At 38.7% G+C, this 21,188-nt stretch overlaps 1 protein-coding gene across 1 annotated transcript; it reads right to left on the reverse strand.

Annotated features, from left to right (window-relative positions):
- Window positions 1-2,651: 2,651 nt before the first annotated feature.
- On the reverse strand, window positions 2,652-20,988 carry LOC145780227 (uncharacterized). The gene is made up of 3 exons (XM_082591933.1): window positions 20,834-20,988; window positions 17,683-17,809; window positions 2,652-3,668 (listed from the first exon to the last, which is right to left on the reverse strand). Exons 1-3 carry the CDS (start codon window positions 20,934-20,936, stop codon window positions 3,545-3,547), a joined length of 354 nt encoding a protein of 117 aa, XP_082448059.1. The 5' UTR covers window positions 20,937-20,988; the 3' UTR covers window positions 2,652-3,544.
- Between the last annotated feature and the right edge of the window lie 200 nt (window positions 20,989-21,188).

Raw genomic sequence — 21,188 nt, forward strand, 5'->3', positions numbered from 1 at the left:
GTGACTGGACGAGGTCGCAAAAACAGTCATTTTGCTTGCGTTCGATTGCAAGAAGCGTTTGTGTTAAAAGTTAACAAGCTACCTTTGAGTTGAAAATCAAAAGCATGATTAGTTGATTACTCAACACTGTAGCTAGCAATAACAAAGTAGTCATTCATGGATAGCGCAAGTTTGACGTCATCAACTGATCACCAATAAGAGGTTTAACTTTTTACAAATTAATGAGGAGGTTTCAAATTTAACATGGATAACAAATCAAAAGTAACTAAAAGTTGCCATAGGTAAATGTCCAGACCTAAGAATACCTTTTGTTATGTACAGGTTGTACACGCTTTTTAAACATTTCATACTAAAGATTTAAGCAAACATAAAAGAAAAAACCATTCCAATGTCCCACGTCGGTCATAAAGTCTGACCAAAAACACCAGAGTCAGTATCCAACATGTTACAAAAACTGAATCCGACAAAATTCTTCCTACTCCACAGGCAAACTCTTGTCTAATTTTTTATTTTCAGATTAGAATTCATGCTTATTCCTCCTATTCTTAAACTTAAAAGCTTAAACGCTTTGCTATGTTGATGTTAATTCGTGAAAAACTCACTTTGTTGGTTGGAATAAAGGATTGAAGGGTCGTAGCCTACATTTCGGAAATCAGATAGCCTAATTAGTTCAGCACGGTATTTTAGAGCATCCGATTCCGGGATATGCACCAGATAATAAAACAATAGCAAACATAATACCTCATTTTCTACGCTTTTATGTCTCTTAAAATCACTACCCGAGTAGGCAATGCAACTAGAAACATAAACCAACTTATTGTTTGAGGTACGGTAGCCTTAGCCTTTAGGCCTATTACATAGAAAACTAGTTAGGCACATCATAGATAGGCTATATGCTATCTGACATCCGGGCAACAAATAATATTCATACAGTAAACCTATAACATAAAGCCTTAAAGGCTAGCTTTAGTTTCAGTAGCGTAGCCAGGAATTTTGAAAGGGGGGGTTTTGACTACCCAGCGGCGGGGGGTCTGGGGGGCCTCCCCCAGAGAATTTTGAAAAATTACTTTGAATTTGGTGCATTCTGAGAGCATTTTCAACAAAAATATGGGTACGAATATTCCTGTAAAATGGTGCTGTCTGGTAGCATAGCAAAAGGATAAGATCATGTTTTCTTCGGCATTTTTCGGAAATAAAGCTAAGTCTCTGTGTTTTCTTGTTGCTAATTCCTGGCTGAGATGTTTGAATGTTTGGTATGGGCAAAACTCGCTCTTTTAATGCAATTTTGTTTAAAACTAGGCAATTTTTTATTAGACTGAAAGCATCATTCTCAATATCGTGACGTCACACGCGTGCCAAAGGGGGGGTTGTAACCCCCCCCTCCCCCCCTTGGCTACGCCACTGCTCGTAATTAACATGGGAATGACGGAAAGTTAACCCGATGCAATTCGTTTAGTACTTTTCAAGGGTTCATAACTTGATTCAACGAGTTTCTCTTTCATTTGCCCGTTCTGACAGACTTCATTTAACTACCGTACCGCTAGGTAACTAGGCAATCGTCGGCTAACTACCGCCTCCAACTTTTGTGATCGAAGATACCATCCGCACCAAATGAATGTGTTGGACTAATTCATAAGCAACAACACTTGAGCAAATAGAAACTTCGCTCCAAAGTGAAAACTCTTTTTTTCTTCCTTTGCACGTATCTAAAACTATCAACATAAAGCTTCCAATGACCAAAGGAGCCTTCTCATTCAGTATTCAGATTTCCACAATTGAACATGAGTTGCAGTGGCGCTACGATGTCGTGGACAAGTTAAGCTAAACTTTCCGCCAAGGTGCGCTGCGAAGGCGTTTAGTTGAGTGCAACGACTGTTTGGCGGATAAGACTTCATTCTGTCGGATTGTTTCAAAGCAAGGTGGCAGCAATAGGCCTACCAACAAAATCATGTGCACTTGCGGTTGGTTCAAGTTCTTACAAATTTCTTTTTTTACATGCAAAAATAAAAATTATCTTAAAAATGCAACAATTTCGGAACAACTGGCCATGTTTATATTGTGAGCTATCCTGTCAATGCTTTCGGTTTCTTATATTAAAAACCTCAGGGTAAATTTTAATTTTGAATTGTTTAGTACCGTACTACGTTCTACGTCACGTTGTTTAACTGTTAAAATAGATCAAATTAAACAATGCAACCATGCTGTACCGATGTGGCAGACACTTCATATTTCCTTAAAATGTCATTTTTCATAAACCAACGGAGAAGGGAAAACTGCTTAGCTACTCGCCCAGTAAATAATAACTTATTGGTGGATAATGCTGATTGCGTCGATGAAAATGTCACCCAACATTTATACTTACAGTACCCTAGGCTACCCATTGACAATGTTGGCAAATGTTTGTATTAAAAACTCAAAATGATCAAGGCCATGAAGACCCCATCAAATATTTTTCAAAGCTGTTTAGAAATATTATCGAATATTAATAGTATTAATAAATATTAAATAAAGGTTTTGACAAGATAGGAAATCAATATTTCTAAAGTCGACTTTTTTTAGTAGTCCACGGATATGCTGCCGTTGCTGCGTAGCCTCAAACCATGAGTAAACTAGTTAAGTAAGCATCACTACATACATACTGCCTACACCGCAAACCAAGAAATTTTATTACGGCAACAGTAACGTGTTGATAAACATAAAGATTAAAAAAAAGTTTTTGAAAGCAAATGCAATCGATTGACGTTTTTGTTGGCACATAGCTCACCTTATCGCGGCAAAGTTTCACCGTTAGATGCCGCAAAAGATCTACAGTCCGTTTTAAAGCCTAAAAGTTCAGTTCAGTTTGTTTTTATTTCTGTCCATCACAACAAAAAACAATATATGACAAACATAGCAGAGGTCTAGAAAAAGGTAGAAGCGACAAAACGCGTACGTTATAGCGTGCATGATACCAAAGCAGGACAAACAGTTTAAAATATGGCACGGTCGCAACACCTTAGCTATCAGCTAAAAGCTGTCACGGTGAGATGTGAAGCTAAATTCTCGCAACACAAATCACTGCGATCTCTTTCAATCATCCGCTGCAACGTTCATACGCAAAAGCAAAGACTGGTACAAAAGGTAAAAAAAGCAGCGCAAAGAGTTTGGCGCAATGTAATGGTAAAAAACAAATGTGGAATCAAATATGTCAATGCCAGTTGAAAATGGGTGCAGGCTGCGGAGAAATACAACAACAATATTTTTAAATTTCCGTTAAATAGCATATAGCCTTACAGTCATCTTAATTGTCACACCTTCAAATGATGAAGCAAATTTCTGCTATCAAGCTATCTGAGTTATGATATACTTTTTATGATACTTGGTTTGATAAAACTTATAAACTTAATGAAGATACTTTTTTATGAAAAAAGTAGTTTCCTTGTAATCATAGATTTCACAACTCAGAAGTAGGCTAGCTGCTGACTGCTGTCTTTCCTCGCAATGTCTCGACACATCAAGTTTATCTTCATAACTAAAAAATGGATCATTGTCAAAGTGAACCGACTCAAGATTCGCACGATACAACACAATACAACTTTCCGTCCGTATTAACTGTACTTTCTGTGAGTGGTGATCCGGGACAATATTGGTGATTTGACATGAACAGTTTTCTCCGGCTCTGTTTTAATCTAAAAAAGCAACATCAGCAATTTATTACTTTTATAAATTTTTATGCAGCTGCTAAAATTAGTTTTGACTGGTATGTGCAAACAAAGCGTGGTTAAACAAAGGTATATGATAAAATAAATTAATCAGCTTAAATATAACCTAATAGAGAGAAGGCATTGTATGCGCCCTAAATGTTTAAACAGTTTGGTTTACCAGAATCCACCATTGTCTTTCCGTAGTACCTTCTGTTTAAATAACAGAAGAATCAGTGGTAAAACTAAACCACCTTATATGGACGTATTTTAAAATCCGCTGCGATATCAAGCTGAGCTGGATGCACCATTGGTGGATCTTGTAAGCAGCCGACCAAACTATTTGTCTAATAAGATAATCTACGATCAGTTGAGTTTTTCGATAAGTGTCGAAGTGACGTCAATTTGAGCATTGTGCAGGAATGGAGGTTCTCACACCACTCGGCCATGTAGCCGATGGGTGAGTGTTTGATTGACAAATGAAGTGTAATCATATAAAGCCTTATAGGCAGAGTTGCCATACCGTCCTTATTTCTAAGATTTGTCCTTATTTTAAAGGGCAACGTCTTAGAAAAAATTAATTGTCCTTTTTTCTAAGAAATGTCCTTGTTTTTGACTTGAATCCTTATTTTTTCTTATTTTTAGCAATTACAAATCTTCTATCTATTTTTGAGAATATATCAATTAATGGTATCACTTTGTCTGACTTTGATAAGCATCCAACATTCCAACACACATCAACTGGACCCTGCTAAGAGATCAAACAATTGAGTATGAGAAAGTTAAGAGGTAAGCGAAGCAAATTGCTCCACCAATGGTAATGAAGCATGAGTTGTTCGGTGAGGTCTCGGCTGTCATTGCTCTGCTCAAGAATATTCCAGATGTTGTGTTCCGTAAGAATGAACCTGAGGACAAGTGGATAAAGATCTTTACTAGAGACAAATCTTTGCCGTTGCTCTACAAGCTGGTTAGCGTCATCGTCTCTCTCCCGGTCAGTAATGCGTTTGTGGAGCAGGTGTTCTCCCTTGTTTCGGCTCAGTGAACCAAAAAAAGAAACATACTTAGTGAAATCTCTGCTACAAGTAAAGGTAAGCCTAGATGCACGCGAGCTGTCATGAGATGCAGGAAGTATTTTCTACGAAGAAGAAATGGATGGAACAGATTGTTTTTGGCAAAAACTATGGCATACAGTGGCGTATCCTGGTGGGTTGAGCAAGGGAAGCAATAAAACTCGTGGGGGAATAGAGCGTGCCGAAGGCACGTGTTTTCTAGGGGGTCCGGGGGCATGCTCCCCCGGAAAATTTTTGCAAAATTACACTCAAATAATGAATTATACTGCTTTCTGGAAACACTTTTAGGGTAATTTTTGTATGAAATTTATTAGCAGATAAACAGCTATTAACTTATTAAAGGTAGCTCTTACACACGAACGGGCAAAGGGCAGAAATGCGACTATAATTAGAGAACACCAAAAACTCAGCTACAAAGTCAAGTATAGCTTAGACCTCACATATCCTGTCTTATTCCAAAGTCTATCCAGCCAGGATAACAGTGTAAAGCCAACATTTGGCTCCCCGGCAACAAGACTTCAACAATCGGAAACTTCACTCCGTCAATCTCGGTGACCGGACCTGCGTCAGTGATTCAAAGCCTCTACAAGTATGCGAAACTGCCAGGATTAAGCTCTGCAAGAAGCTTTCCCAGTCCGAGGATAAAGATTCAATCAACCAATCTTACAAGGCCGATATTATAACCATAACAGTGCCCTAGATTTTCTCATTACATAGCTCACTGGCACAACATCCAACAGAGCAGAGTTGCCAGACTATGAAAAAGTCTTAAAGCCAAAATAATACAAAGAAAAGGCCAAAACAAGGAAAATATCAGACAAAAAAGGCCAAATGGATATATTTACCTGTTTCTATTAAAAATAATAAAATTTACATATATATTTTATAACTTGTAGTGAATTTTAACAAATTGTAGCAAAAATAATTCTGAAGGTAGCCCAAAAAATAGCAAGTTAGCCTATAAAAGTAGCGGATGAGTTTTGATCCGCCACATTACGAGTATTTGGTCACAGCGGTAAACCATAATCTTTTCGTGGGAAAATTTTAACATAAAGTTCCCGAATCCGTTCGTCTGTATATAATGACCGAAGAAACACACACTTGAACTTCTTTTCAAACAGTGTATTTCTGTAAAATTAGCCCGCGGCTATCGAAATGGGGTGCAACGCGATACACCTCTAAAACTGTCACTACGATACAGATTACTTGGATAAAAGACGGAGAATTTGTCCAGCTAGCAAGCACCAAATAAACCAGTTAAATGTGCGACCGACTTCCAACAAACAACTTCGAGAATGAATCAGAAAAATTTGTGATAACTCAAAGGCACGCCAGCAGTAGCGCGACGCAACATTTCATGTCCAAACAGGTTTCAACTGAAACAGGTTTAAACAGGCATGACACGAGTCTTACGGACGATGGTGCAATTTTGGCTTATGTTTTAGGAATTTCCATGACGTAAGATTCAGTAGACTTGAACGGTTTTTATATGACGTTTGACCAGGCGAACAACCGTCTGGAACATAGCGACCCCTAGTTATGACAGTCTGACATGGCATAACTAAAAAAGAATTGACGACAATTGTGAGCCAATGAATAAAAACACATGATACACAAATTGTTTGAATCACTCACGTTTAAGTTAATACGCAAATACAAAGGGCATGCAAAGAATGAACAGCAATAAGAATAAACACGACGATACATGACCATAGGTAGTAGGTACACGCAAAAAATGACGCTATCTACAATGGTTGCGATAATAACCGACTGTTCTGGGCTCAGACAAGTGTCGGCCACCGCAGACAAAACCAGGCTCAAACCCTAACACTTAGGTGTTCTTTACGGGGGCGAGGCACGAAATATCCCTCAACACATAGTCTACTTTCACTTTCCCCGTACTCTCATCATAGTTGCAGACGGCAACTTTAGCTCTACGAACCACAGGCTTCCCTTTCCTAATTTGTGGAACTACCTCATGCACCCTCCCAAGTTGATACTTCCCACGTTTACCAATGTCCTGGAGAGAACCTACCACTACAAGTTGACCAGGCTCCATATTTTCGGCCATTTTTTCCGGCCCTGAAGACCTGGCAAGTAAAAATCGATCCATTTACTCCAAAACTGCTGAGAAAGTGACAAATTGAACCGATAATCCCTTCTTAGTTGGTCACGATCATGTGGTTGCCCAACAGCACAGTATGGGTCTAAGTATGGGGTCAAAAGTGAGGCAGGGGTGATGACAGTAAAATCCCTAGGGTCGTCACTCAAAGGTACCAAAGGGCGTTCGTTCACGATCCGAACGGCACTACTGGTGTACGTAAGCAGTTCAATAAAATTGGACTTACGAATTGAAGAGTCCAAAATGTGAAAAAATGCGATTTTAAATTGTTTTACCATTGCCTCCCAGGCGCCACCTTGATTCGAAGCATCACTAAACCCATGCAATTGATATGAAACAATAGCATCCGGACTGCACACACCAGAGTTTGCAAAATACCATCTCGGTAACGAAAAATCCTTAAGCAGGTCCAAAGAGCGAAGCCACGACTCCCACTCTTTAACAAAGCTATCAGGGACCTCGGTGTCCCAATCAAACTTGTCTATCGCCAATTGCTGAAGTATAAGGCGTGCTTTTAGAAAAAATGGCGCTCCAAAGCCTAGCGGATCAAAATTTTGTCCAAGCTGACTGAGCATACTTCGGCGCGTGTGTTTAGCTAAGGGCTTTAAGGAACATGCGATACGCATCTCGTCAGACTCGGTTTGCCACACACAACCCAATGTCTTCGCTGATGGCAAAGTCATATTTTCAGTCTGAAAGTCAATGTCACGAATCAAAGGTGAAAGCATCTCATTATCCAAATTTGACAAGACAATCATAGCCTCCTTGTTAGCACTCCACTTACCAAGTTTAAACCCACGGCTATCAAACAAAGCAATTGATTCATGAGTGATTTGCTGAGCTTCCTCTAAGCTATCAGCCGAAAATATAAAATCATCCATGTACATATTAGTTGCAATATTGCAGAGAGTCAATTCACCAGCACTGCTGGGATTCTGCTCGATCATTTTCTTTATAGCCAAGCAAGCGATATACGGGCTACTCTTTATTCCCCAAGGGTGTACACAAAAACGAAATGGTACCATCCTACCATTTTCAAGGTCATCATCTTCAAACCACAATATACGAAACAAATCCCTTTGCGACTCAGGTAACTTTATTTGAAAGAAGCATTTAGTCACATCAGCCATGAGACCAAATCTACCAAGCCGAAATCTAGCCAAGACATCTACCAGAGGGTTTAACAAGTCAGGACCCGAAAACATTACATCATTAACACAAGTTCCTCGAAATTCAGACTTGCCATCGTAAACAATGCGCTTTTTTAATTGTGACGTAACAAAGTATGGTAAATACCATTCAAATCCCTTGACATTTCCTGCTTCACCAGTACGCTCAATATAGCCATTTGATTTAAGATCTTTCATGGTGTCAGTAAGGAAATCACGAAGTTCAGGTTGTTTTAAAGCCTTCTTCCTTAAAGCAGCAACTCTATCTGACGCCAACACAAAATTGTTAGGTAGATCAATATCTTCCTTCAACGGAACAGGTATCTCAAATCGACCATCTTTCAACTCAATATTCGGTTCAACAAGTTCTCTAGCCAACTTATCATTGCGAGACAATTCACAGGTTTCATTTTGCAACGTCAAATCCTGAATGACTTTATTCAGGTCTGCTATTTCCATATCACGAGACTCAATTTTACGCTGAAAGCCAGAGATGACATCCGACTCTGAAGACGTCTGCACTCTGCACACTTTAGCAACGCTTTCTTCTAAGGGTGACTTACCACCACAAGCCAACCAACCGAGAGGAGTGAGTAAAGCATGCGGTTCACTACGATTTTCACCAACACGTTCTTCTTTTGCCCACATCAAATAAGCGTTGTCGTTGCCAATCAGTACATCTACAGTACTACAATCAAGCCCGCAACCAGGGGGGGGCATTGGGGGCATTTGCCCCCCCGAAATTTTTTGAAAAAATTTTCAGCGTTCTATGCAGTATGAAATGTAGCCTACTATGAATAGACGTACGTCGTACACGTACAGCCATACTGTAGAGTGTAGACCATAGGTGTAGCCAGGGGGGGGCGAAAGGGGCCATGGCCCCCCCAAAATTTTTAAAGCTTGAATTCCGAAGTTGAGCGCTTTGTTGAAAATATAACAAAATTTGTAGAAATTTATAACGTTTTTCAAGACATCTGGCTATGAACACCACAAGGACTTGTTTTAGACCAGTGGTTCTCAACCTTTTTTCTTTCGTGGCCCATTTTTGTTTGCATAAAAGTTCTGTGGCCCATTCAGTTTTTATGTAAGAAAAAAATTACAAAACAGGTTTATAAACAAAAGCAGCAGAACATTGCCTTTAGAATGTTGCTGGAATCCCCTTGTTGAATCCAGGCGCTGACGCTTCACAGTATCTTCTTTTCATTAAAAAAAATTCACATCTTCATCCTTCTCCTTGTAATTTGGATGACTAAGAACCTTACAACATAATACGCATTGTCCTTTTTCTTCCCTGTTATCAAAAATTGATGTAGGCTGCATACTGAATGTAATTTTTATCAAACTTAAAGCTTCAAATACTGTATTGTCAATTTCTCCCCAAAATAATCCACAAAACAAAATGCTGCACGTACTAAAAACGCGGATCTGCAGAAGTTCAACAAGGCTACCGCTTATAAAGATGGCTTAATTGTAACCACAAAGTAGTAGTCTATTACATCATACAGTGTTGTAAAAACTGAGTTGATGTAAAACTGTACTGTATGTTGCAATAATTAGATAGAATGATGATTGCCACTTTGTAGCTAAAAACAGCAGCATCATTCATTGTAACTAAACAAACACACAAGTGTAAAATTGACTATAATGACAAAATGAAACAAAATGTTTCAATAAATCTTTCAATTTTTAAAATATGTCTGTGGCCCACATCAAAATGCTTCTATGGCCCACCAGTGAGCCATGGCCCACTGGTTGAGAACCGCTGTTTTAGACACACAGAAAGACACCAATAAATTTTGCAAATCGTAAATCGCGCAAAATTTACTCGATTTACGTTTCTTTTAACTAATTTGTGGAAGCAATTTCAGAATGGCTTACTCTGTTGGGTTTTTGTGTAGCTAAGTTTTTGGTGTTCTCTAATTTTATCCGCAGATTTTGCCCGTTCGTGTGTAAGAGCTACCTTTAATAAGTTAATAGCTGTTTATCTGCTAATAAATTTCATACAAATATTATCCTAAAAGTGTTTCCAGAAAGCGCTATATTACATTATTTGAGTGTAATTTTGCAAAAAATTTCCGTGGGAGCATGCCCCCGGACGCCCCTAGAATACGCGTGCGTTCGGCACGCTCTCACCCCCACCAGTTTCATTGCTTCCCCTTGCTTAACCCACCAGGATACGCCACTGCACATCAGGTGGCGATGTCTTAAATCAAACACTTTGTCGTTCTCTTCAATTCATCAAATATTTGGCCCCTCCAATTTTTTTTTCCTGGCTACGCCACTGGTGTAGACTATCGAAACCGAAAGTAGGCTACGCTGGTTGGAAGCCATGCTAACGATTTTGTTTGTGGACATTAACATAAAAATGTCACAATGCATCATTTTAATGTTTGTTCTTTGATAAAAATTAAATGCCCCCCCCGAAAATATTTGCTGGTTGCGGGCCTGACTACAATCATTCAAATGAAACATATTCACGTCATGAAAATGACGGAAACCATTTAAATCTTGTTTATGCGGTAAAGTTTTAACATCGTCAGCCCAAGCTGGGTTAACCACCGAAGTTATATCACAAAACAGTTCATCTGTCTCTAACGACTGGATGTTGAGTTTGACAAGGTCAGCACAAGTAGCTTTCTGACCAGCCAGGGTATCCATTTTAAACGACGCTTTATCGTACGGTTTAAGATCAAGTTCACACACCAAATCACTCGAAACAAACGTCAACTGCGAACCAGGATCATGCTGACAATACACCAACTTCGATTTGCCAGTCATTGGATTCAAAACACGAGCAGCAGTAACGCGGTTAAAAGCTGCTTTAACATTTCCAATCTTAACATTACGCACAGGAACTCTGGCACGAGCATCATCTTTCCCAACAGAATCCAGAGAATCATGTGACGTCACATAAAAATCATGCAGAAGAAAATAGTGTTTCCTATCGTTGTTAGGCCCACACTTACGACAGTTATTTGCATGAAGGCAATCCTTAACCATATGCTGGCGCAAACAATTCAAGCATTTGCCAGCTTTCACAATGACATCTCTCCGATCTTTAGGTGTCAAGCGCAAAAATTCTTTACAATTAGACAAAAAATGATATTCAACTTGACCACGTGACGAACAACAAATGCATGCCGGTAGGTTTTTACGTCTGGCTTCACCACCGCGCGGTGCGCCAACAACAGTCGAGTACTGCGAACTCCCTGACATCACATCATCATGGGGTTTTACGGACGTCTGCCTAACCGGACATGAAGGCAATTTTCCTTTGCCAAACTTTTTAAATTGCTGCGACTCACCAGAATCGCCCATTAGCATAATGCTAAAATCAGTCGACTTACGCGTTTCCTCCCGTACTACAAATTCAAACAAACTCTGAAAAGTAGGCTCATCAGTGCCACCATACTGATCACATAAAAAGTCAAGATAACGCTGCTTAGCGTCAAACGGGAGTCGCTTAGCCAAATCCAAAACAAAACGTCCTTCCAATTTGTCACGCTGACCATAAGCTTGCGCGTAAAGCAAACACTGCGATAATTCATCTTTAAACTCTTTCAGATCACTGGAAGAGGTCGAAGTCAATTTGCTACCATAGCGATACTTTCTAATTTCTGGTTCTGCGAAAAGACCTCCACGAACCCCAAAACGCTGGGACAAGCGAGCTAACGACATTTCTATCTTGGTTCCTCTGACAAGCCAGGGGTGTCAGAAACCAAACTAGCAATCGTTTGCGCAGCTGTCCTAACACAAGCTGCTTGTAACAAAGTCAAACGAGTCCCCTTAAAGGGCGAAGCTGCCATCAAGGCCGTAACACGATTTTTGAAGAAGATAAATGGCATATTATTACTATCGTAACCAATCAAGGCCGCCTTATCGAAAAACGTCCTACTATTTTGGTATTCAAAAAAGCAATCCTGCTGTTGAGAACTCGATTTAGCGGGAGAAGACAAGCTATATCCCTTAAGGGGCTGAGTGGGCTCAGTCACGTGCACAGCCCGATCACGATCCTCACACACGTTAAAATCAGGAGACACGATAGGCTACGCCTCTCACAACCACCCAAATTACGTGTAGCTGGGCAATCAAAACCTAGCGGCGCAGAAAACTGTGAAGGGGGCAAAGCATTACTACTAATGGCGGCCCCGTGACCTGTACGCTCTGGGGGAGGAGTTCGGTTGTAATTCGCAGACCTTGGCTCTACAACATTCGGAAGACCCTTAGCCGCGGCCCCGAGACCTCCTGAAACAGCTGGAAAACATGTGGATTGCCCTGGTCCACTCACAGGTTGAACGGGCGTTTGGAAAAGGTTAGGTAAATTAAACTGCGATTGATGTTCATTTCTGGAATGCCTAGAAGAGCCCTTCTTAGAGCTACGCCGAGAGCCCACCTCTGATCGATATTCAGCTAAAACTACCTCTTTACGTTGTTCAGCCCTCAACTGAGCGTCTTTGAGTGCGAACTCAGCAGCTCTCGCTTCGGCTCTCGCGGCGGCCTCAGCTGCTCTCGCTTCGGCCTCAGCTCTCGCGGCAGCCTCAGCTCGAATGGCCTCAGCAGCTCTCGCGGCAGCCTCAGCAGCTCTCGCTTCGGCCTCAGCTTGTATCTGGAGCTCCTCTCGTCTTAGCTGCAGGTTAATTTGTGCCACTATCCGAGACGAAGTCCTAGACATCCTAGTGCTTACATTTGAGGCGCTATCCTCAGGATGTATGTCAGCATCCAACATATCTGAGAACTCACTTTCTTTTTGTTCAAAGTTATTTTTTAACGAGTTAAATTCGGGATCTACCCTATCACGAAGTTCTGCCAAGATTGCAGAGTTAAAGATTTTAGTCAAAAGAGCATGGAAATGCCGTAATTCCTCTTTTAAAGTAGATAACTTAGATCTAAAAATTAACAGTTCCTGCTTATCACTCAAAGAACCTAGGGCTACAGAAAGTTCCCCAATTTCAGTCAAAATATCCCTTCTGACATGCCGGGCCTCTCGAACTGACTTAGCCTCATCGTTACTGGGCCCCTCCCCAGAATGGCCTGCCCGACCGCAAAGAACATCATCAGGCTTAAACTCAGTCGAGTCTACGGCGGTCGAGTCCTTGTCGCCACCGAGTGTAGACATATTAAATGTTGGGGCTAAATTTACCAATTAAAAAAATTACGTTACACAAGCACACAAAATTATTAGGCTACAGTAGTTATAAAAAACTTAACTGCAAAGACCGTAAAAATACAAAAAAGAATTTAAATGCACGATACCGTAGCTGTACGAGTATGAAGTCCTAAAGTCCACAAAACTTGCTTGGATTCTTCCACTTGAATCTACAAGCACAGATGGATTGTCTTTTAATCTTCTTTCTTGCCAATGAATGTCAAAGTTATTTTTCTTCAGTACCAAACTGAGAAGAAATGTCTTTACTTTTCTTTGCTTCTGTAAGAGTGTAGACTACCAACCAACAAATCTTCTTTTATTATTTCTTGTACTTCTAAGTAGTTCTTCTGCACTAGCTGACAACAAACACATCGTTTATTTTTATGCCTTCAAGTGCTTCTTGGCCTACCAGCTAACAAGAACTCGCCTTTTATTTTTATTTTTTTGCTTTAATTTCTTCTTGACCTACCAACTGACAAGAACTCGTCTTTTATTTTTTATGGTCACAGCGGTAAACCATAATCTCTTCGTGGGAAAATTTTAACATAAAGTTCCCGAATCCGTTCGTCTGTATATAATGACCGAAGAAACACACACTTGAACTTCTTTTCAAACAGTGTATTTCTGTAAAATTAGCTCGCGGCTATCGAAATGGGGTGCAACGCGATACACCTCTAAAACTGTCACTACGATACAGATTACTTGGATAAAAGACGGAGAATTTGTCCAGCTAGCAAGCACCAAATAAACCAGTTAAATGTGCGACCGACTTCCAACAAACAACTTCGAGAATGAATCAGAAAAATTTGTGATAACTCAAAGGCACGCCAGCAGTAGCGCGACGCAACATTTCATGTCCAAACAGGTTTCAACTGAAACAGGTTTAAACAGGTTTGACACGAGTCTTACGGACGATGGTGCAATTTTGGCTCATGTTTTAGGAATTTCCATGACGTAAGATTCAGTAGACTTGAACGGTTTTTATATGACGTTTGACCAGGCGAACAATCGTCTGGAACAGTATTAAACAAGTATAGAACATGTATTGAACAATGTTGAATATGGTTTCATCTGGTAAGGTTACAATATTAGAGAAATATTGATTATTATGCATTTTGAAAAGTTATTTTAAAAAAAACTAATTCGCGGAATTTGGCTAATCTGGCAACCCCGCGACTGGAAGCAATTTTTAAATCGCTTCCAGCGATTAGTTAAAAGAAACGTAAATTGCGAAAACTTTGCGCTGCTTTTTTCCTTTCTTTCAAACTTGTTTCTTCTTATTGCAAAAACGAGAGCAACGGATGCAATACGAATCTTCGCTTCCGTTGGCTTCCAACTTTTTGAAAATTAAAACCGAGTTCAAAATCATACGGGGGGCATGAGTTAAAAACCGTTCTAAATCGCATTTAGGTAAAGAAATTACGAAATCGTTTTACTGAAAAATATCAGCTTCTCTTTTTTTCAATTTTGACAGGGGAAGCAATGCTTCCCTTGCTTCCATTGAGGATACGCCCCTGGCATATGATATATCATAGCTCGTATAAGTGCAAAGATTTGCTCAAAAACGTTTGTTTCGTTTCGTATGAAAATTTTAATTTTTGGGTCGTCCTTATTTTGGGCTCCATGTCGATGGCAATCCTGCTTATAGGCCTTAGGCAAGGTTGCCATATCGTCCTTATTTCTAAGATTTGTCCTTATTTTAAAGACAATATCTTAGAAAAATTAATTGTCCTTATTTCTAAGAAATGTCCTTGTTTTTGACTTGAGCCCTTATTTTGTCTTATTTTTAACAATTACAAATCTTCTATATTTTTTTGGGAATATATCAATGAATGGTATCGATTTGAGAAGCATCCAACATTCCAACACACACCAACTGGACCCTGCTAAGAGATCAAACAATTGAGTATGAGAAAGTTCAGAGGTTAGCGAAACAAATTGATCCGCCAATGGCAATGAAGCTTGAGTTCTTTGATGGGGTCTCGGCTGTCATTGCTCTGTTCAAGAAGACTCCAGATGTTGTGTTCCGCAAGGATGAACCTGAGGACAAGTGGATGAAGATCTTCTCTAGAGAAGAATTTTTTCTGTTGCTCTACATTCTACAAGCTGGTTAGCGTCATCTTCTCTCTTCCGGTCAGTAATGCGTTTGTGGAGCAGGTGTTCTCCCTTGTTTCGGCTCAGTGAACCAAGAAAAGAAACAGACGTAGTGAAATGACAGTTAAATATCCGCTACATGTAAAGGTAAGCCTAGACTTGATCTGTCATGAGATGCAGGAAGTTTCTACAAACAAGGAGTTGCTGGAACAAATCGTTTCTGTCAAAAAACTATCGCCTTTGATATATCATAGCTCGTATAAGTGCAAAGATTTGTTTAAAAACGTTTGTTTCGTATGAAAATTTATTTTTTAGGTTGTTCTTATTTTGGGGTCAATGTCGATGGCAACTTTGGCCTTAGGCCTTTATATGGCCTTATAGGCCTTAAATAGGGTAAAATATATTTCTATTTGCAGCTCTTTGCGTTGTTTAAAACAAAAATAATTTGAAAATATTTTGAATGTTAGAACTATTTTTTAGATACAAAATTTCTTGCCTTTGTTTTTTTACATTTTGAATTAGGTATTTTGGTGAAGAACTTTGTTTTACAAAAAGAAAGCCACTTTCTTTACCGTATGTTGTAAACTGAAAACGGAAACGAAACCAACAACAATTTCCGAACCCATAAAACAGAAAATGTGAGAGATGTTGGACAACAGCAGCTGTCGAAGAATTACGATAGCCTACAAAGTATTCAGACTTCAGTTAGCTACACGAAATCCTTGACGATCTCTCATGTGCAAACAGATAGATGTATCTGAATCTCAACACGTACCCAGACTTGAACATAAACTAGCAACGTAAACGCCCACATGGCTGCGGCACTAAAACGATGGAACTTACTATTACAATTAGAGTTGAAATGCCGCAACGCTGTCAAGAAAGCGTATTTAACCAACGCGATTTAACAGCGGCCAATTAAAAGGTAATGGAAAGCACGTAAGGCAAATGCGAAACACAAGGTACAAACTGAATGGGTAAGTTCTCAAACAATTAAAAGTTTAAAGGGTACGTTGCCAACACTACAAGCCTGTGTGAAATAGAAACATCTTGAAAAAGTTAGGGAATTTTGGAATTTTTATTTCGAGACAAAATTCCTTTGCCGTCATCCAGTGGCGTACGCAGGATTTTCTCAAAAAGGAAGCATTCGAAATATTTTTCGTATTGAAACTAAAACGAATTAAAAAAATGCCGATTTGCTAGTAAGTCAGATTGTGTAAGATTAGCCTACCATATTCAGCTTGTATTGACGATATTTTTTTAATTTGCAGATTAGTTTTGGCTGCTCGTTTGGATAGATTTTGTATTGAAAAAAAAGTCATATTAACACTCTTGACTTGACGTCGCATAAAATGTTTTACGCAGACGACGTAGTTAGCTGACTCAACCCATTGAACCACGAATATAGAAGGTAGGCCTATACGTTCAGTGGCATACGCAGGATTTTCTTACTGGAAGAGGAGAGCCTTCGATGTAATTTGACATTTTTTTTATCAAGAGTAGCCTAATGCTACTTTACAGTATAGTCTGACCAAAGTTTAAGGTAGCCGAGGCATACCTTACTTTAAATAAAATTATCGCACTCCGAACATAGTATCAATAATTAATAGAATACCGATGGATGCATCCTAAGCTATAAAATATACAGAGATGTGAACCCCCTAACCGGGATTTTGGAAGCGGTAAATAGGGCCTTGTGTAATAGGGCCTAGCCTCATTTCAAATGTCAAAAAACATTAAGCAAACTGAAATGAATGATAAAGCTTTGGTAGAGAGTTTTCTTTGTTGAACCATAGAGAAATAAAACTGAGTAACCTTAGCAGGTTTAACACACTTTTTGCACACAAAAGTATAACATAATTAAAGTAAACTCAAACGTTTTCGAGACGTACGTGTGTCCTCATCAAGAATTAAATCTGCAATATACATAACGATTTTTCATTTTATGTATATTGCAGATTTAATTCCTGATGAGGACACACGTACGTGTCGAAACGTTTGAGTTTATTTTAATTATGTTATATTTTTGTGTGCAAAAAAGTATGTTAAACCCGCTAAGGTTACTCTGTTTTATTTCTCTATGAAATGAATGAGCTACTAAACAGCCGTGATCCCCCCCTCCCGGGTGTATGAGAGACGGTTTATACGGCCTCGCTACCTAAGACCACTCAAATAATAACATGTTTGTACTACACAACCACAACAACGCTAAAAGTCAACATGTTTAAGAAGGGGAAGGATCGTGAGCCCCCTGCGTACCCCGTTACCGTCATCTCGTTTGGAGATTTTTCTTGTGATGAGTTTCGTTTTTTTTTAATTCGTTTCAAAACATTTTGTTTCGAACCGCTTTAAACTAGTTCTTTTGAAGAAGTATTGTAAAACTAGCATACTTAGTACTTACCTTTGAGCTAGTTTCTTGTATACTTTTGATGAAACGCAAGGGGTCTGCAAAAGTACATTCGCACGGCAAACAACCCACAAGAGGTAGCATAATGTAAGTGCAACAAAAACCGCAATGAAAATCAGCACTGAAATAAAATAACGAGTTGTTGGTTGGGGATATAACTTCCATTAAACATATTGTACGATAATAAAATATTGAAAAAATGATAATTAGAGACATAATGATATAATTAGTAAATTTTTGCTAAATTTACTACTACGCAACTAAATATATCCATTTGAATTTGTAAGGGAGTTTATCAGTGCCACGCAAGCTGAGTGCACTTTATATATATTGTACATCCAGGGCTGTTAAGAGGCTATTTTGGGCTTGATACAACTGACAATATCTGGCCCCAAAGCAAGCCATGGACACCTCTTAGAAAACGCCTCAGGATGGGGAATACTAGTAAAATTGTTGAGAACTTGAGTAGTTTTCTCCCAGCTGGATTTGTTTTCAAACCTTGATCAATACGCATTATAGCAAAAAATGAAAGCGTTCTGGGTTTGAATTTAAAATGTCACGTTTGACCCTTTGTTAATGCTTCGGCATGCAATATTATACGGTATATACCTTCATGCAATTACGGCCGTTTGCAAATAGATTCTGCTGTATCTGTTGTGAGTGAGCACACTAATTGAAACAAATTTATTCATCTTTTTCTTTGGTTCAAGGTTTTACTTAAAATTAAAGCCAGGGACTTGAAGCAAAGTAAAGTCTAGACAAGTGTCTTACTTACAGAACAGTAACTATGACACAAAGTTAAAAGAAATGGATTTTGAACCACCAATCGTTCATTGTTTTAAGCAGTATGGACTTCAAAGCAGAAGAGAATCTCATAATTTGACGTACATCAATGTTATTAAAACAAAGCATGCAAAGGGAAAGGTTGCTGAATCAATTTCAAAGAAAGCAATAACTTATCTTCTTCAAACAACCATGTAATTAACTGAAATATTATCGTCTTCAACTCAATCTTAACATGACTAAATAATGAAGAATAAACGGAGTTTGTATTTGCTGTTTCGTGTTGGAGCTGAAATATGTTTGCAACAGACCACGATATAAATATTAACAACGTTAGAACTGAGCACCATGCTGTTGATGCAATGAATGTATCTAACTTTTCGTAGAGGTTTAAACCACGACCACCATCATATTTAGACTGTCTTTCGCAGTGCGTTACTTTTGAAAATAACGGTATGATTTCTTCGACCGAAAGCAGAACACGACGAAGGTTTACATCAACGATACGATTCCCTGAGTTGTTCTCTAACCATCAAAACTTATTTTAATCGACAAGCTTAGATTTGATTCAGTCTTTTATCAAGTGCAATCTTCTTGTAAGGAGTCCATTGGAAAGGATGTAGGCCTATATTCTTTGATAAGCTAAAGTTGCTATTATTACTCCCAAATCAATTCTGAGTAATTATAGTAGGAGATTTGATTGTTGACAAATGCCAAATTCGCAGAACTACCTTCTTGTAAAATGGCCATTCTCCAAAAGACAAGTTATTGGTGGGAGTTACTTTGAAGTTGCTGATGGCCAACAAAACTCGCCATGAATCTACTAACATATCCCAAGATGGGAAATTCCTTTTTGATAAAACTTTCGTTCAATAAAACCCAATCAAAAACCGTCAAGTTAACAAAACTGAAGTAGAACAGTGCAAACAAATAAAGCGGTCGTGTGGCACACAGCACACAGACCACGTCATGTTTTACGACACAAACATTTATGCCCAATATGCTGAGGCTGGCATATGGCAAACAAAGCTGTTGAAAAACAGATAAAAACAAGCAGCATGATCGGACATCCCAAAATAGAACTCCATCAGCACAATTGTATCAAAACTGTCTGGATAAAAGCCAACTTACCGACGACAAATCAAACGATTTTCATGTGTTACATTTAGAGTAGGCTACATCACGTAAACTCAACCTCATCAGTAGGCCTACTGGAGATGGCCACAGAAAACCATCCGTTGTTGTGGGGCTCAATTGCTCATAGCCCAGCCAGCATAAGCGACCTTTTTACATTAATTCAACGTCTTAGTTAGATTAAAGTTAGATTTTTCTAACTGAGAGATGATAGATCACAAACTGAAAGCGACAAGATAAAGCTGAACAAGGCACAAAACTTCACGATTGGAATTACCAATGTAAAAAATAAAGTTTTTCTTATAATATTCCAGGTCATAAAAATCTGCGTTTGTTTTGTGCGGTATGAAATGAACAATACACCAAAAATTGATCAAACCTAGAAACGCCTCAGCAATTTTGCAAATCAAAATTCAAAACATAATCGATCATGGGCAGACAGAAAATTTGCACTAATTTTCGAAGTGGTCCTCAATCGTCCGATCGTTTTGTTTATCTAACTGCGCCAAATTAAAAGTAGCCTCCGGGTACAAAGGCTACAAATTAAACTCAAACTAAACAACCTTTTGATTAAATTGTTACATGTTGTGGTTTTTTTGTATTTTTGCTTTGTTTGTGTCACTATCTCGTGTTGTGCTGCTGTCCATCTTGCGTAATCTGCCAGAGTCCTTCTTCTCTGAACAATTAATTTTACTTCTCAAATACTTGACCCGTTGTGCTACGTAATATTTTTTTGTTTTGTTTTTATAATGTTAAATGTAGTGTTGTTGCTGAGTTATGTCTGTTTATGGTTTAAAAAAGTTACCTCTCTACCCAAATTGTATTACTTTGCACTATAAAACAGCAATGAGGTAGCATCGAATGTACTGAACTCTCTTTTATTCAGTTGGCAAGTGTTAAAAAGCTTTTTGAAGACTTCATCTTTCAATCAATCACCAAGTTGGTTCCCACTTTAACTAAAAAACAAGACTTTTTCGGCCACCAGGTATTTTTAAGAATTTTATGTTGATACTCCTAAGTACAAAGCTTTGTATTTGAAAGGCTGATACGGACACCTCCGCCTTTTACTCTCTGCCTTAAATATTCAACCTGAGCAATGATTTCCGCGTTTTTGAGACATGATTAAATTAAACGCTCTGCACAGAAAACACTCATTCGTTGTGATTAAGCATGCTTAAGTTTCTTCATCTAAATTCTTTTACCAACAAAAACATGCAATTTTGCTTACATAAGAATCCAGCGCTTGGTAATGTTGGGGTGTCAAATGAAGGATTCATTTGAGTAGATCTCCAGGTTTCACCGGCAGGTGAAGTGATTGGTTGATCGGCCATAATTTAGTTGATTGTAGAAGACAACACTTTGGTCTTAGATTTTATTGTATTATATTTTAACTTAACAAAACCCAAAAACACAAATGTTCGTAAAGTCGTAAATTCTTAGCCTAATATTCTTCTAACAAATTTTCTTTTTTATAAATCTTTGAATAAAAATTAAAAAAGCACATCTTCAAAATCGAAATACAGTAGGCCTAAAAGGCACTTCACTAGCGCCATGTCAACTTTAGAACCAAAACAAACAGCTAT

This window comes from Aplidium turbinatum, chromosome 1, assembly GCF_918807975.1.
Source record: "Aplidium turbinatum chromosome 1, kaAplTurb1.1, whole genome shotgun sequence".
NCBI classification, from domain to species: domain Eukaryota; kingdom Metazoa; phylum Chordata; class Ascidiacea; order Aplousobranchia; family Polyclinidae; genus Aplidium; species Aplidium turbinatum.

Bases quoted from the DNA above. Each gene is read 5' to 3' on its own strand.
- LOC145780227 (XM_082591933.1), bottom strand. From the start codon at position 20,936: ATGGCCGATCAACCAATCACTTCACCTGCCGGTGAAACCTGGAGATCT. The intron at 17,810-20,833 runs GTAAGCAAAATT...ATTTTATTTCAG, and splicing joins ACCAAGCGCTGGATTCTTAT to TGCTGATTTTCATTGCGGTT. The intron at 3,669-17,682 runs GTAAGTACTAAG...TTGCTTTTTTAG, and splicing joins TACAAGAAACTAGCTCAAAG to ATTAAAACAGAGCCGGAGAA.